This window comes from Choloepus didactylus, chromosome 19 (genome assembly GCF_015220235.1).
Source record: "Choloepus didactylus isolate mChoDid1 chromosome 19, mChoDid1.pri, whole genome shotgun sequence".
NCBI lineage: Eukaryota > Metazoa > Chordata > Mammalia > Pilosa > Megalonychidae > Choloepus > Choloepus didactylus.
Genome location: NC_051325.1, coordinates 65,325,984 through 65,341,140, shown reverse-complemented (window position 1 = coordinate 65,341,140; position 15,157 = coordinate 65,325,984). Strand labels below are relative to the sequence as shown.

At 63.5% G+C, this 15,157-nt stretch overlaps 1 protein-coding gene across 1 annotated transcript; it reads right to left on the bottom strand.

The window, feature by feature from the left end:
* Positions 1–1,061: 1,061 nt before the first annotated feature.
* Positions 1,062–4,392, bottom strand: LOC119515336 (basic proline-rich protein-like). The gene is made up of 4 exons (XM_037811179.1): positions 4,363–4,392; positions 2,110–3,881; positions 1,493–1,685; positions 1,062–1,283 (listed from the first exon to the last, which is right to left on the bottom strand). The coding sequence occupies exons 1-4, from the start codon at positions 4,390–4,392 to the stop codon at positions 1,062–1,064; spliced, it is 2,217 nt and encodes a 738-aa protein (XP_037667107.1).
* Between the last annotated feature and the right edge of the window lie 10,765 nt (positions 4,393–15,157).

The following is a 15,157-nucleotide window of genomic DNA, read 5'->3' as shown; positions in this document are numbered from 1 at the left end:
ACGCTCACAGACACACACTGACACTCATAGACACACACGCATACTCACAGACACGCATGCTCACACACACAGGCACACACACTCACAAGCACACATGCACACTCACAGGCACACATGCACACTCACAGGCACACAAACACACTTACAGGCACACACACGCACACTCACAGACACACATGTGCACACTCAGACACATTCACAGGTAGACACTCACAGATACACATGCAAACACACACAGAGACATGCAGGCATACCGCTCACACACAGACACACACCACATGCACACATGCAAACACCCGTGCACACAGTCACACAGACACACACGCATCACACATCTGAAGCCCCCAGACCTGCTCCTTCCTGGGTTGAGCTCAGCCTCCCGTTGCTCAGCGTAGAAAATACCGAGGCCACGGGAAGAGCTGGGGGTCTGGGCCCGAGCAGACGGCCCCCTGCCCGGCTCTCCCGGACCATGGGACCCACCCCCCACCGCCTCCTGTTGGGCCCAGCTGAGACCCCTCCCCACCCCTTTGCTCCCCAAATAGTGACCCCGGGGTCCTCCCTGGAGGGGTGAAAAGCGGAGCACTGGGAAGAAACGCATCTGCAGCACCGGATGAAAGCGCCACACGCAGCAGCTCCTGTGGGCGGCCTGCCCCAGTCACGAGTCGGGGCCAGTCGGTGGCCCCAGAGCCCACACCCCCCACCCCAAGGAGCCTCCCCCCCAGCCCAGCACCCCCAGGCTGCACCTGCAGTGAGACCTCCCCTCTGCGGCCTCCGCCCGCGGCTTCTCCAGCTCAGCCAGTCCTGGTTCCCAAAGCAGCTGCTGCCACACCAGCCTGGCCGGGCAGGGACAGGGGAGGGATGGGGGGGCGGGGCAGGGGGCGGGGCAGAGGTGGATGGGGGTGGGGTGGGGTGGGGCTGGGGGCGGGGCAGGGGTGGGGCGGGGGCAGGGGAGGGTTAGGGGCAGGGGCAGGGGCGGGGTCTGCCCGGTGTTCTCACAGAGCCACTGAAGGAGCAGGTCCGGCTGGGACTGGCCCCCACCCCTGTACCAAAGCATTCCCGCCTCATCTGGGGCACAAACCCAGGCCCTCCGTGGTCCTCCGGCCACCCCCAGGCCCGCCTGGCCCCAGGCCCTCTGAGCAGCCCCCTGGAGGTGCCCCAAATTCGGGTCTATGAAGAGGCCCCCCCGTGGCCGCGTCCCAGCTGCGGAGGACAGGCCGGGCCTGGGGCTCCCTGGCGCTCCCGCCCGGCCCCTGGTGGCAGCGGCCTGTGAACTCCAGGCCCTTCTGCGGACGGCAGCGACCTGGGACCCCGAGGCTGCCTGAGCCTCACATCCAGAGCACGGACAGGGACGGCTCTTCCTAAACTCGGGGTCTCCCGAAGGAGGGAATCTGAAGGGCCACAAAGAGGAGAGGGCACCTGGCAGCTCCCCCCAGCCCCACCTAGGGAGCCATGAGTGAGTCCAGGGAGTAACACTGGGGGGCACTGACCCCACCGCTGACCTCCGTGAGGTGGGTGGGATGGTCAGCCAAGGGGGGTCCTCGAGGGCCTCTGCAGCAGCCACGGCTGTGGTGGGACAGGGCCGCCCAGGGTCAGCAGCCGGGGCCCAGGGCAGAGGCTGCCGCCGGGGTCCAGTCCTGAGTCGCTGCAGCGTGGGTGCTGGGGTGTGCCCGATGCCATCCTTCCCTCTGCCGGGGGGTCAGTGACAGGACCTGCCCCCCCCATGTGAGGGACCAAGTGGGGTCCCTGGCGGCCAGGGTCCGCCAGGCCTCGTGTGCTGAGCACCTCCCCTGGGCACCTCCCAGACTCACCATCTCCGCCCCCCATCGTCCGTCCCGTGGATGTCTCACCCCACGGAGTCCCTCGCCATCGCTCTGTCCAGCCCTCCCCTCACACCTCGGGGCACTCGGCCACCCCCACCGCGCCAGCCCCCACCAGATCCCGCTCCGCCCCGAAGCTGCGTGCTCCCTAATACCCTGATTTAACAGCGTGCTTCACCTAACGGCGGCAACCGGCTGCCCCGACTCCATGTGTGTGACCACCCAGTGACAGCCAGTGCCGTGCCGGGACGACCAGCTCCTTCTTCACCTCAGCCCTGGGGGCCGGGCTTACTGTCCCCCTGCAAAGGCAGGAGGGGACTCAGCCAGGTGCCAGGTGAGGGCTCTCGGGTAGGGGAGCTCGCTACTCTGGGGCTTGCCCCCAGTTTCTTCCTCACAACAACCGGGAGTCCCGCCCCCCAGAACCCCCAGCCCATCGGTGGGTGGGAGTCCCGCCTGCCCCCCAGCCCATCGGTCAGGGGGAGGGTCCCGTCCACCCTCTGGCCTCTCCACCATCCACCACCACCCCACTCCCAGTCTTGTGACACTGACCCCTGACCCCCGACCCCCCACAGCCCTGCCAGGGAGAGGGAGGAGGGCACAGGTGGAGGGGGGCACAGCTAGGGGAGGGCACAGCTGGAGGAGGGCACAGCTGGAGGGCGCAGCTGGAGGAGGGCACAGCTGGAGGAGGGCACAGCTTGGGGAGGGCACAGCTGGAGGGGGCACAGCTGGAGGGCGCAGCTGGAGGAGGGTGCAGCTGGAGGAGGGCACAGCTGGAGGGTGCAGCTGGAGGAGGGCACAGCTGGAGGAGGGCACAGCTGGGGGAGGGCACAGCTGGAGGGGGCACAGCTGGAGGGCGCAGCTGGAGGAGGGCACAGCTGGAGGAGGGCACAGCTGGAGGGTGCAGCTGGAGGAGGGCGCAGCTGGAGGAGGGCACAGCTGGGGGAGGGCACAGCTGGGGGGCACAGCTGGAGGGGGCACAGCTGGAGGGGGCACAGCTGGAGGAGGGCACAGCTGGAGGGCACAGCTGGAGGGGGCACAGCGGGGGGAGGGCACAGCTGGGGGAGGGCACAGCTGGGGGAGGGCACAGCTGGAGGGGGCACAGCTGGAGGGGGCACAGCTGGGGGAGGGCACAGCTGGAGGGGGCACAGCTGGAGGGCGCAGCTGCAAGGCCGCTTCCTGCAGGAGCCAAGCCGGCCCAGGGCAGAGCTGGGTGCGGAGCCGGGTGCAGAGACAGCGGCTCAGCTTCAGCTCCCGGCCGTGCAGCACAGCCCACCCCGGGGCCGCCGACATGCAGGGCACTGCCTGGGGGCCGGGCCTGCCGCGCGGATGTGGCGATGTCAGCGACAGCCATGCACCCTTGCGGTGACACAGGCCCTGGCACTTTTCCTCTCGCCAGGTTCCCCGAGGCCACCTGACGGCAGGTGGTGGATGAGCACCCGGGGCCCCAAACTCCCGGCACAGGCTCCCCCACCGCCCACGCAGCTCCCCAAACCACCAAGATGCCCACTGTGAGGGTGGGGTCCGGCGCGGACAGTGGAGGCTGCGTGCACAGCCCCACATCCTCCCACAGCCACGTGTCCCCTGCACGGTGATGTCATCTGGGTTCTGGATCCCAAACAAGAGGACACACGGTGAGCAGGATGAAGGAGAGCTGAAAAGAGGGTGCCCACCTCCCTCTGCTGTCCCCCAGGGTGGCGGCTCTCTGGGGCTTGGCACCCCCTCTGCAGACCAACACGGCGCGGCGGGAGCGGCGGGAGGCCCCAGCCCCGAGCCCTCGGGGAACTCGGCGAGGCCCCGGCAAGGCCGTTCTTTCATTGGCGGTCTCTCTGCAGAGGGGCGGCCCGGGTCTCGGTTTGTGATGAAGGTAACAGCAACTTGCTCCACAGGCTTCTCACCTACAAACTCCTGCAGTGGTTTAGGAGGCGTCTGCGCGGGACCTCCTGGAGCCGCACTTGCGTTCGTTTGTCCCTGAGAACCCTGGCCCGAGCCTTGGTGACTCTGGGAGCCCACCCCCTCATCACAGGGGGTCCCTGGAGGGTCCCCCAAGTTGTCCCCACACCAGCCCTGGGCACAGTGCCAGTGGGAGCAGGTGGGGCCTCAGCCCTGGGTGGAGTCAGCCCCAACTCCCTGCTCCAGACAAGCAAGTCACGTACTAAAGGACAAAGGAAACAAGGACCCCGAAGGCAGGTCTCATGGCCCCTTCAGTGAGAAGCCAGCTCCTCACTCCCTTGCCCCCCACCCCTCTGTGCTGAACAGCCGAGGACCCTCCCCAGGGGGCCAGAGGGCATCACTGGTGAATAGTGTCCGGCAAGGGGAAGGACAGGTGGCCCCAGCTGGGCCAAGCTCCAGCAGGACCGGAGCAGAACCAGGACCTGGAAGGGCTCTGTGAGGGGTCCCCACAGGGAGGCAGGCAGCCCCCCTGCACACCAAGCTTCTGGGGTGCTGCCTTTGGGGCACATGTCCTCTGGAGTTGCTTGGAGGATGCAACCGAGATGGACTCCTTTGGGCCCAGCTGTCCATCCACACTGGACTCAAGCAAACTCACCGGCGGGTTCTGGAGGGGGGCAGGGGGCATCGTGTGTGCATGTGTGCGGGCACTGTGCACGTGTGTGTGTGCATGTGTGCAGGCACTGGGCACGTGTGTGTGCATGTGTGCGGGCACTGGGCACGTGTGTGTGCATGTGTGTGGGCACTGGGCATGTGTGTGTGTGCATGTGCAAGCTTGAACCCACAGAAAGGAGAAATGCAGAGGTTTGGGGCATCTGAACTTCTTGGGCCTTGATGGGATATGATAGAATCATCAGAAACCAAGGCGCAAGCCAGGGCCCTGCTCGGCCTCTCCCCATGGCTTCTTCTGTTGAACCTGCTCCCCTGACGTACTACGAGACCTGAGCTTGGTAAAAACACTTGTCATTTTAGAAGGACAGACCCCCACCCTCTCTGAACCAGGATATCATACAGGGGCGATTTGGGGCATATGGCAGTGTTTTCCAGAAGAGCAATCACCAATGTCATCTTTCCCATCATCAAATGCCCCCTCCTTGGGGGCTCAAAACCTTGGTGACAACAGAGACCCCCTTGCACTCACCCACCCCAGAATGAGGAGAGAACACCACCTTGGGTCAGGCAAGTTTCCCGAAGCCCCTGCCTCAGGCACTGAACACAGTCATGGAAAAGCTGGAGGGAGATCTGTTGAGCGCCCCAGACCAGCACTGGGCAGATGTCCAAGGCCCCTGGAAAACGGGGCATCCCTGGAGCACAGCACCTCCATGGGAGGGGCTCTGTCACGAGGTGCAGAGGGCCGCGAGGGGCACACTGCCCACGCCGGAGGGTCGGCGTCCCCGCCCCGCCCCACATGCCGACGTGACACCCCACAGCTCTCTGCCAAGGGGAACCAGCCGTGGGACGTGGCCGCGCCAGGCCAGGCTCCCCGAGGGCAGGGAGGGAGGCAGGGAGGGGCAAACGAGACTCGGGGAGAACAAGGACTCCCTCCAAGGAGAGGGGAAGGAGAAAAATTGAAATTCTGCCGCCAAGTAACATCGCACTTTAATTTCATGCCACATTAGGGCAATCTGACTGGCAGAGCCCTCCCAGAGAGTGGGTGCCTGGGGGGCACTGGCTAACGCCCCCCCACACACAGGCCGCCAGCGCCCTCCGCGAACTGTAAACCCGCTTCAGTGGCAGTGTGAAGGCGCGTGGTTAATTCAGTCTATCTCCATGCGCCCAGACCCGGCCCCAGCTCTCCCCAGACCCTTGCAAGGGAAAGGGGGGATGGGCCGGGGTCCTGGGATGGGGCCTAAAGGCACCGTGAATCGTGAAATTGGGAAAAGCAAAAGAAAATGAGTTGCCTCCCAAAGAAATGGCCCTTTCTGCCTTAAAGAAAAAAAGGCCTAATAAAGACAGCCCCTCTACCCACCGGCCCAGATGAGTTCTCATATTGATGAATTTCTGCTCAGGTGGGGGAGGGTCCCCTGGAACTCAGGGTCCCGGCGGGGGGGGGCGGTGTCTGCCCCTGATGAGTTGCTTGGCTCTAGGTGAAAGTGTCAAGGCTGTTCGAAAGGTGTGCGGTCCAGCCACAAAGGAAGACAGGGTGTCCAGAAGGGGCAGAGCCGACCGGAGGGAGAGCGGACGGGGGTGGGGGTGAGGCTGAGGGGAGGCCGGCAGGGGCTGCAGTGACGGGGGTCCCGCTTCTTACCGGATGATGGAAATGTTCTGGAATCGGACGGTTTCACTACTCTACAGATAAATGTAGAAGCACCGGCTTATGCCCTTTAAGTGGGTGACTTCTGTGGGACGTGACCTGTATCGCCATAAAGCTGCAAACACCTGAAACACAGGCGGCGCGGGCCCAGGGCCCCGGGGCCCACCTGGATCGCGGCACTTCCCCAGCCGGGCCGCGTGGGGCCGCCTGGTTTTCCCTCTCACAGACGGCGTCGCTCAGAGCGCAGCTGGGCCGTGCACAGGGGACACCTGGGCACCCCCGGCCACCTGGCGGCCGCTCCAGGCCCCACCCCAGGAGATCCTGCCCCACCTGCCCCACCCCTGCGTGGCCCCGGAAGACCCCTCCTCCGTCCGATTCCCCGCAGTTTGTTGTTCTGAACGTCTTAATAATTTTTGAACAAGGGACCCCTGATTTCACTTTGCACGCAGCCCTGCAAATTCTGAGGCTGGTTCTGCCTTCCCTATGGGGGGGGGGGGTTGACCCGCACCGGCCTTCCTGTTGGGGCCCAAGGGAAGCCCCCTGCGGAGGCCCCTCCAGGGCCCGTTCTGGGGACGGTGACAGGTCCAAGAGGCCAGGAAGGAGCCCGAGGCCAGGCCTGCGCCTGCCTTGCCCACAGCTTGTGGCCCATGGATTCCTGAAGTCCAGCGAGGAGGCCAGCGCTAGGGGGTGGGGGGCAGCAGCCTGGGGCGCCCGCTGCGTCGGGGTGGGGGCTGGGGGGACTGGGAAGCGACGGAACCAGGCTGGGCGCGGGGGGTGCAGCAGGGGAGGAGAGACGGTGAGCCAGAGCAGAGACTCAGCTGCTCAGAGAGGGGGTCTCCTGGAGGGAGCTCCGGCTCCAGCCCCTCAGGCCACTCTCCAAGTTCAAGGCTTCGAAGGAAGGGTGGTTCCGGGGATGACGCGCTGCAAGCCCTGCCAGCCCAGGCCAGCGACGGAGGGCAGAGCTCCCACCCAGGCCCACAACCCCCGCCGCCACCCCACAGTCCTCGGTGACAGGGGCGCGCGAGAGGACAGGGGCTTGGTCGCCACCAGCACCACGTGACAGCCCCGCTTCCCGCAGCCCGGACCCCGCACGGGGCACTGGAGACGCCGCTGCTGACCCAGCCGGCTGCCAGCGGCCTGGCACTGTCACCTCCTCACCGGCTGCGGCAGCAGCACTGCCTGAGGGAACGTGGGGGAGCTTGGCCGGCGAGTCCCGCAGCGCCATGCCAAAACGCACCCCGCGTGCGCCCTGCCTGGGGGCCCCGGGAGGGCCTGCGGGCGGGTCCCAAACAGGCGACCGCGCCCGGCCTCTCCAGCTGCCCCTCAGCGCGGCTGCCGCCAGGACTGCAGAGGAGGATTTTCACAAATGGAGGCCACACACAAGTCCTCCTGCACCCAGAGGACTAGCAGCTTTCCCACCAGACCTGAACCCTAGCAACAAGCACTTACATAAAAGAGAGGAGGAATTTTGCATTTATGAACAGCTTAAAGAGGTCGCTTTTCTGTGTACATTCATTTTTAAAACAGATGCCCTAGCCTATTTCCATGGGCTTAAACTGTGTGATCTTCAAAGAGGTGTGGGTAGAATTGACGTCTCACTCCCTGGGTGCCTGAGAGCTGCGGAGCCCCCGTCCTAATTAACAGGAGCGGTTGCAGTCTGCGCCGCGACCAGCTGTGATTCTCCCACCTGCTTCCAGAAGGAGCCGGAGTCACAGCTTTCCTGGGTGGTGGCTGTGTCTTTGCTGTCTTCAAAATATTTTGATTGGTTTCTTGGGTGGTTTTCTTTTTTTTTTTCATCTAAAGATTTTTAACATTTCTCCAAGGTCATCTTGTCTTGTGTTCCAGTGGGGGAGCGACAAAAACACGGGCCTCTTTGGTTCTGTCCGGGATGGAACGACTCGCACAACTTGAAACAAGCAGCCACAAGGTCTTCTGTGAATCTTAGACTCCTCTCAAGAGAACAGCTCCTTTTTCTTCTCACATGCTGGAAGGCTTCTGTTTACACGCAGGGGAACGCGCGCGCACACACACACCCCATAGTGGGAAAGATAATTTTCAAAGGCGTGAAAAGAACATAAAATAAATGCCAGCCCCGCGCCGCGCCGTCACACCCTCTCTGTGGGCTTTTCCCCCTAGAGGCCCTCAGGGTGAAGTTGTGGGTGGGAATGGAGCCGGCCTGGCTGGAAATCTGGGAGCTCCCAGAAGGAAAATAGGCCCCAGGGACACGCAGACAAAGCAACTTCCACTCACCTTCTCAGCTCGGCTGAAACATCCCCTCCCAGGGACGCCTCTCCTCCCCAAACGGCGAGGCCAAGTCCCGGAGATGGTGCCCCCAGGTCCACTCCCCAGAGCACCCACCCACTGGCGGCAGAGTGCGGGGAATGTGGGGTCTCCATCCATGCCCCCTGCCAGGGGCAGCCAGCCACGGAGGCCAGTGGCCACCCGGTCATGCTCCCTGTGGGGTCCCAGCCCCCCACGGGCCACGGGAATGTTCGCTGAGTGGATGAAAGGGTGGGACTGGGCCCCGGTGCTCCCCCCAGAGGAGGACTCCGTCAGACCAGCGCTGCAGAGACCCAGGAGGCCCAGCCACTGGGGAGGGGGGAGCGGCAGGGGGAGGCAGAGGTGCGGAATAACAGGGGGCCCCTCGGGGTCCAATTAAACAGGACGCCCGCGCCTGGGCACTGGTAACACAGCTCGGCTCGAGCGTGTCAAGCTAAATACACTTTTTAATTAATAATGTCACGCCGTAACATCAGTGCAAAAAGGAAATCTTATTAACAACTTAATACAATCTCTTATTTGCTGAAGTTCAAGCTACAGGGAAATGAGGTTTGCTTCCCAGAAGATTCTCCGCAGAGGACAATCCTCACAAGCACCCTCGCTGGGGCCCGTGAGCCCACGGAGCCCGTCCCTTGGGGTGCAGAGCGGAAGGGACCCCACTCCCTGCCCCTGTGGAGCAGCAAGGCAGCCGCAGATGGGGTCCACGCTCATTCCCAGGGGTGCGTGTGTGTCTGTTGCATGAAGAATGGTGGCATTTTATGGGAACACTTTTATGCTGCCCTATTTAATTTTCAGTTTGTCTCGTCCTCTGCAGAAAATATGAAACAATTCTGAGCTCTTTAAAATTGCTCAACATCCGCCTAATTTCATCCTTGGGACTTGGCCTTGTAAACCATTTCACACTGTCACCGCAAGGTGTGGCCACTCCGGCTGGAAACAAAAATCCCGGCCCCGGCCAGGGAGGGGACCGTCTCGCCCACCCCCAACAGGCGCCTTCGGGCCTGCAGACGTGTCTCCCTCGACCACCCCCAAGGCAGGGGGCCACGTCGGAAGGCTTCAGTCTACGCACGCACTCAACGTTCTCAGTGGCCGCTGCTTTCCTCCTGATTCCACAGAACGTGGGTGGACAGGAAAAGCAGTTTCCTGCTTGTCCTGCCCGTGTGGCTAGAGGGGACCCCGCGCAGAGGCAGCCGCGCGGGACATCCCCGGGTACCGACCACACCGAGGACGAAAAGAAACGGCATTAAGTGGCCACATTGGGTCCTGACACTACGCTGCATTGAGTCCAAATCCGTCCTCGAGGGCGGCGCCGAGGAGGGAGGGAGGCAGCCGGGCGCGGGCACCGCCCTGGACCCCGCCCCCTGCACGGCCCTGGGTGGGGGCGGTCTCTGCGGCTCAGCCAGGCTGGACCAGGAGATGAGGGGGAGTCTTTCTTCTCTGGTCCCCAGGGATGGGGAGGGACGAAAGGAGAGGTGACAGGAAGGAGGGCTCTGGGGCTGGCAGCAACAGCGTGGGCCACAGCCCTCTGCTCAACCAGGACACCGCCCCCACACAGCCTCCTCCAGGAAGACCTCCAGGAACCCACCCCTCATTGAATGACTCCCCTGGGCTGGACTGTGCCTGCCACAGCCCTCCCTCGGGCCAGGCCTCCTTCCAGACGGGCACGCGGGACCCACAGGACACAAGGGCAGGAGGGGGAGCCAGTGGGTGACTGACTGTGCTAGATTGAGGGGACCCCTGGGGACAGGCCCTTGTGGGCTGCCTCAGCACAAGTCCAGGTGTCGACACACTCATCTGGACCAAGCCAGGGTCGTGCTGGGGGCTGGGGGAGATTGTGATTGTGGGGCCTGGTCACAGGACCCCTTCCAAACCAAGGACCAAGAGAAGGGAAGGAGCACTTTCCTGGAAGGGCCAGGGCAGAGTTTCCAGGCCAAGAGAGAACAGGAACGGGAAGGAAAAAAGGGCTTTTTCCCCTGGAGCCACTGGCAGCTCCTGTCACCCCGAAGGTAACACCTGCCTGAGAGCACAGCAGAGATGAAAGGTAGAGCCCAGATCCAGCTGTGCCTGAAGCCATCCTTGGTTCACACACCTGGAAACCCAGAGGTCCCTTTTCTACTATCAGCAGGACAGTATTAGTCAGGATTCATTCAGCTGCAAGTGGCTGATCCCAACTCAGTTCCCGTTCTTTGTCCTCAGAAGAAAAGGGGTATGTTTTTGACCCAGCAATAAAAGAGAAATAAGCAGACGAGGAGTCAGCAGTCAGCACCCAGAAGCAGGCAGTTGAGCCACAGATTGAAGAGGGCTAGTGGAATGGGTGGGCTGCTAAATGGTTTCCCCACCCCCTTCCCCACCAGCAGGGTCTCCCCTCCTGATAACCCCCTGATTCCAGCTGTTGGAAATAAAAGTCAAGCCAACAAACTTGCACCTAATAAATTTCATTAATTTGCCTCTAAATTGTGCTGTAAGCAATTATTTAGGGACCTGGACTATCCCTTCTTTTAATTTCTGATTTATTAATATTTAATCTCAGCCAAGTACAAAATCTTTTGTGCTGCAATGTGGGAGCCACAGGAATAAAAATCAATGGCCAGACAAGTGCAATCTGCTCTCCATGCCGTCTGCACGGACCCTGGCTCCTCGGCACTCACGCCCGGCTTTTGGAAGCTGCAGCCCAAGACATGCCAGGAGCAGGCCCAGGGGCCTCCTGTGGGTTCTGCCAGGCAGAGGCGGAGGTGGGGGGCCCCCATGCCTGGGCCCCCAGCCCCTCGTCACACCTCGCACCCAGCCAGGGCTGGGAACCGGCCCCACACAGTGCGAGGCTCGGCGGCAGCGCGCGGAGGTGCGGGGACTGTCTGGGTGCCTCCAGGCTGTGGAGACGGGGCAGACGTGGGGGCATGCATGGGGTGGACGTGGGGTGGGCATGGGGTGGGTGGGTACAGCTCAGCATCCCCCCAGGGGAGAGGCTGTGGGGCCCACTGCTGTGAGCGTCTGTCCTGCGGGCACCACCCTGCCCTGTGCAACTTGTGTGCCCACCAGGGAGGAGGGCAGCGGGTGTTGCCGGAAACTTCTGCCCCCTCTCCCCATTGTGAACGTTCACCAAGAAACAGCCAGACGGAGGGGCGTCCAGAGGCGGGGGCCTCTTCCCTTCTTGCTCTGTCCCTCGGGCCTCGAGGGTCCCTGGTCAGGAGGCCGTGTGTGCTCCGGTGTCCGAAGGGGCCCCAGGAGGCTCCTGCACCTTTCCCTGTCCTCTGTACCCTCCCGGCAGAGACCCCAGCCCCTTCCCTCGGGGGCGTCGAGCCAGTGGGGCCGAGGCAGGGCCGGAGTGGGGTTTGCTCTCAGCTCCTCCAGGGCTCGAACTCGGGCACCTGTTTCCCTCAAGGCCCTGCAGGGGTAACCCGCTGAGGCCCCGCCTGGTTTGGGAGTCTGCTTTGTCCCACCGCCTGTGCAGGACCCCAGGGACTGACAACAAAGCTGGGGACCCCAACTCATTGGGAGGATGGGCTGGACAGAGCTTCATGACTGATGAGTCCTTCCCAGGAGAGTGGCTCCTCCTCGGCCGTCAGTCGGTCCACGACCCGGCCGGAGGGGCTGGGGGTGGAGCCCGGGCCTCTGGCCCCACACAGCTGCCCGGGTGCCATCCTAGGTGGTCTCCCTAGCCCTGGGGGCTCTCCCCGGGGGCCACGGTGTGGTGGCTGAGATGGGCATCCAAGGGGCGAGCTGCACAGCAGTGGGCGTGAGGGCCGCGTGGACACGGTCCGGCAGCAGCTGCCCCGCCCCTCAGCACACAGGCCACCAGCCCTGGCCCTAAAGGCTCCCGGGCTGTGGGCAGAGCTGGCTGGCACCTGCTTTGGCCCCTCTCTACAGGCCCATGACTCGGGGCCCAGATGGGACCCCAGGATGGCCCCGGCTGTGCTTCTCGGGACGGGACACGACTGCACCCCACCCACCCCCTGAGGCTTGGTGCCCCCAGTCCCATCTCGTGGAAGAGCTGGTGTCCCACCTGGGAGGCTTGTTTCAATGCCCCCTCCACCACATTCATCAGCAGTGGGACGGGGACCCTCGTCCTTCCCCCACTTCGGGGAGACCACCCTCCACCCCGCCCAGGAGTTTTCTCGGGCCCTGAACCAGCCCCAGGCACGTCGTGTTCCCTTTTCCGAAGCCCACACGCTGGCCTTGGTCGGGGAAGCACCAGGTGCCCCGAGGAAGGAGGGCGATGACAAGCCTGGCACCCCCACGGGTGCTGGAGAGGTGGCCGCAGCGGGCAGCTGTCACTCACCCTGCCTGGGCCCCCTCCTCTCTCGGCCAGCAGCTCCGGCAGCCCCCTTCCTCGGCGGGAGCAGCCCCACGGCGGCACACACGGCCACCTCAATGCCACCCGCCGCTGGGGCCGTCCACAGGGGCTGCCGGGCCGGGCGACGGCTCCACCTGCGGTTTGGGACCCGGCAGGGCGGGACGGGCCCCGGGCCCCAGGGTGGTGGCCTCACAGCATGGGGTCCCTCCCAGCCCCACCAAGCTCCCCTAGACTGTCTGCAGGAGCCGGCAAGGGGATTCCACGATGTAGGTGGAAAGTCAAGGCGCCGAGAATAACCAAAATAATTTTGAAAAAGAAAAAGTTGGAGGACTAACACCACCAATTTCCACTATAGGAACCAGGAGTGTGAGGACGGACCTGAGAGCCGGGCAGGCGAACGGAGAGCCCAGGTGGCTGCACGGCGCAGGGCCCGGTCCACGGGGGAGCGCGGCCTCCACAAACGGGGACAGCCGCTCTCCACTGGGCACAGAACCAGCCTCGGCCCTCACCTCTTACCACCGTCAAAAATTAAACAAAATCAGTCACAGGCCTAGATGCAGGAGCCAAACCTATGAAACTCCGTGGAGGAAACAGGAGAAATCCTCGGGACCTCGGGTTAGGAAATATTTCTTACATAAGAAACAAAAAACACAAACCATAAAAGAAGAAAATAAATAAATTTGACTCCATCAGAATTTAAAACTTTTGCTCCTTGAAAGACACTGAGTAAATGAAAAGGTGAGTCACAAACTGGGAGAAAATATTTGCAAAACATTTATTGATAAAGGACTTCCACCAGGAATCTATAAAGAACTGACTCATTAAAAAGAGAACGATCGATACGAGTGGGCAGATGACTGAAAAGCCACCAAAGCACACACGGGTGACAGATACGCCCACAAGAAGGTGCTTCGCGTCCCTGGTCACCAGGAAAATGCAAACCGAGTCCACGGGGAGGTTCCCGCACACGCTCAGTGGCCAAGCGCTGAGGGGGCACCGGGCCCTGGGACCCCCTCCCACACTGGTGGGAAGGCACAGCCGCTCCGGAAGGCAGGGGGTGGCTCCTGGCAAAGGCCAACAGGCACGACCACGGGGCCCAGCAGACCCCTCCGACGCAGAAAATGGAACAGGTGTCCACGCAGACGCCGGACAGTCACCTTCTCGCAGCGCTGTCCGTAACGGCACAAAGCTGGAACCAGCCCCGTGTCCGTCTGCAGGAGGACAAACAACAAACTGCATGTACCACGGAACGCGCAGCTACGCGGGTAAACGAGAGGCATCACGCTAAGGGAAAGGAGCCGGCCCCCAAACGCCCCACGTGTGCTGGAAACGGAAGGGCGGGAAGCAGGCGCCCGGGTGATGGCAGAGGCCAGGTGGTGGGGGCAGGGGGAGGCTCGGGGGGTGCTCGGAGCCTTCTTGGGGGATGGAAACATCCTACACCTGAGTGTGCCTGCGTCAGCACTCGCCAAATCATGTACCTAGAGGCAGTGCATTTTGTGGTATACAACACACCTTGTTAAAACTTAAATGAAGAAAGAGATGATGACAGACGTGCGTCCCTGAGGGCCCCCCCCCGCAGAGCGGTGCACCCTGCAGCAGCCTTGAGCACCCAGAGGCCGAGCCAGGGAACCCTGGAGGTGGGTGCAGGGGCAGCTGCTCATGGTCCCCGGGCTCACCGGCCCCCTGAGGTCAGCCCGCCAGGCCCTCCACCCCCACCTTCACCTGCCGACAGGGCCGGGGCGTGGCTGAGGACCCCGGACGCACCCCTGCCCTCCAATCTTTGGGTCCCATTGGGGCCCTCAGAGACCCTCTGCCCAGGACGAGTCCCCAGAGGTGCCTCACCCAGGGCTCACAGCTAGGACGCGGCACGGTGCCCACGCTGACCTCCCCTCAGATGTTTCCGGGCACCCGCAGAGCCTCCTCCGAGCCTGTCCTGCTGGAGGGAGGGAGGCCGGGCCAGGGTGGGGGGCCAGGAGGAGGCCCCCGCTCAGGAGACCTGCCACCTCCCACTCTCTCGAGACCTGAGTGCTCTGTCTAGCTGGTGGGCGACTGCTGACCCCAGAGGCAGTGATCCCCCTGTGCGCCCACATGTATGGCCGGCGCCTGCAGTGCCCCCTGAGCTGTGTCTGCTCCGGGCTGGGGCTCACAGGGCAGGGTCAGCAAGGAGGGGCCGCAGGCCAGGGGGAGGCAGGCCACCCCATCCCACCACCCCCCTCCCAGGCCCCTGCACAGCGCAGCCCCCTCCACGCCCCACCCCGGCCCTTCCGGCTGCACCTCAGTTACTCCAGGGCCACCAAGGCACCGCCCGGCCACAGTGCTCCTGCCTCCACACCCGGTCTTCCTCGGGCACCCCCACCGCCCAAAGCCCCCCTGGAGTCCCCCGGAGGCCGAGGAGGGGAACCCCGGCGCTTGCTGCCCTCTGGAGGCTGGAAAGAGAACTGACCCCCAAGTCCTCTGGGCCTCCCCAGCCCCCAGCTGCCTCCGGCCCGGCCCCGAGGCCAGGGGCACGAGCTCCCCAGGACCCCCAGTGCCCAAGGCAGAGCCCCCTACTCACCCCAATTGGAGACC

Coding starts and splice junctions, on each gene's coding strand:
- LOC119515336 (XM_037811179.1), bottom strand. CDS start 4,392: ATGCCCCCTGCCCCCCTCCAGAACCCGCCG. Junction 3,882..4,362: donor CCCCCCTCCAGAACCCGCCG/GTGAGTTTGCTT, acceptor CACTGTGCCCAG/GGCTGGTGTGGGGACAACTT. Junction 1,284..1,492: donor CCACCTCACGGAGGTCAGCG/GTGGGGTCAGTG, acceptor TGCCGTCCGCAG/AAGGGCCTGGAGTTCACAGG.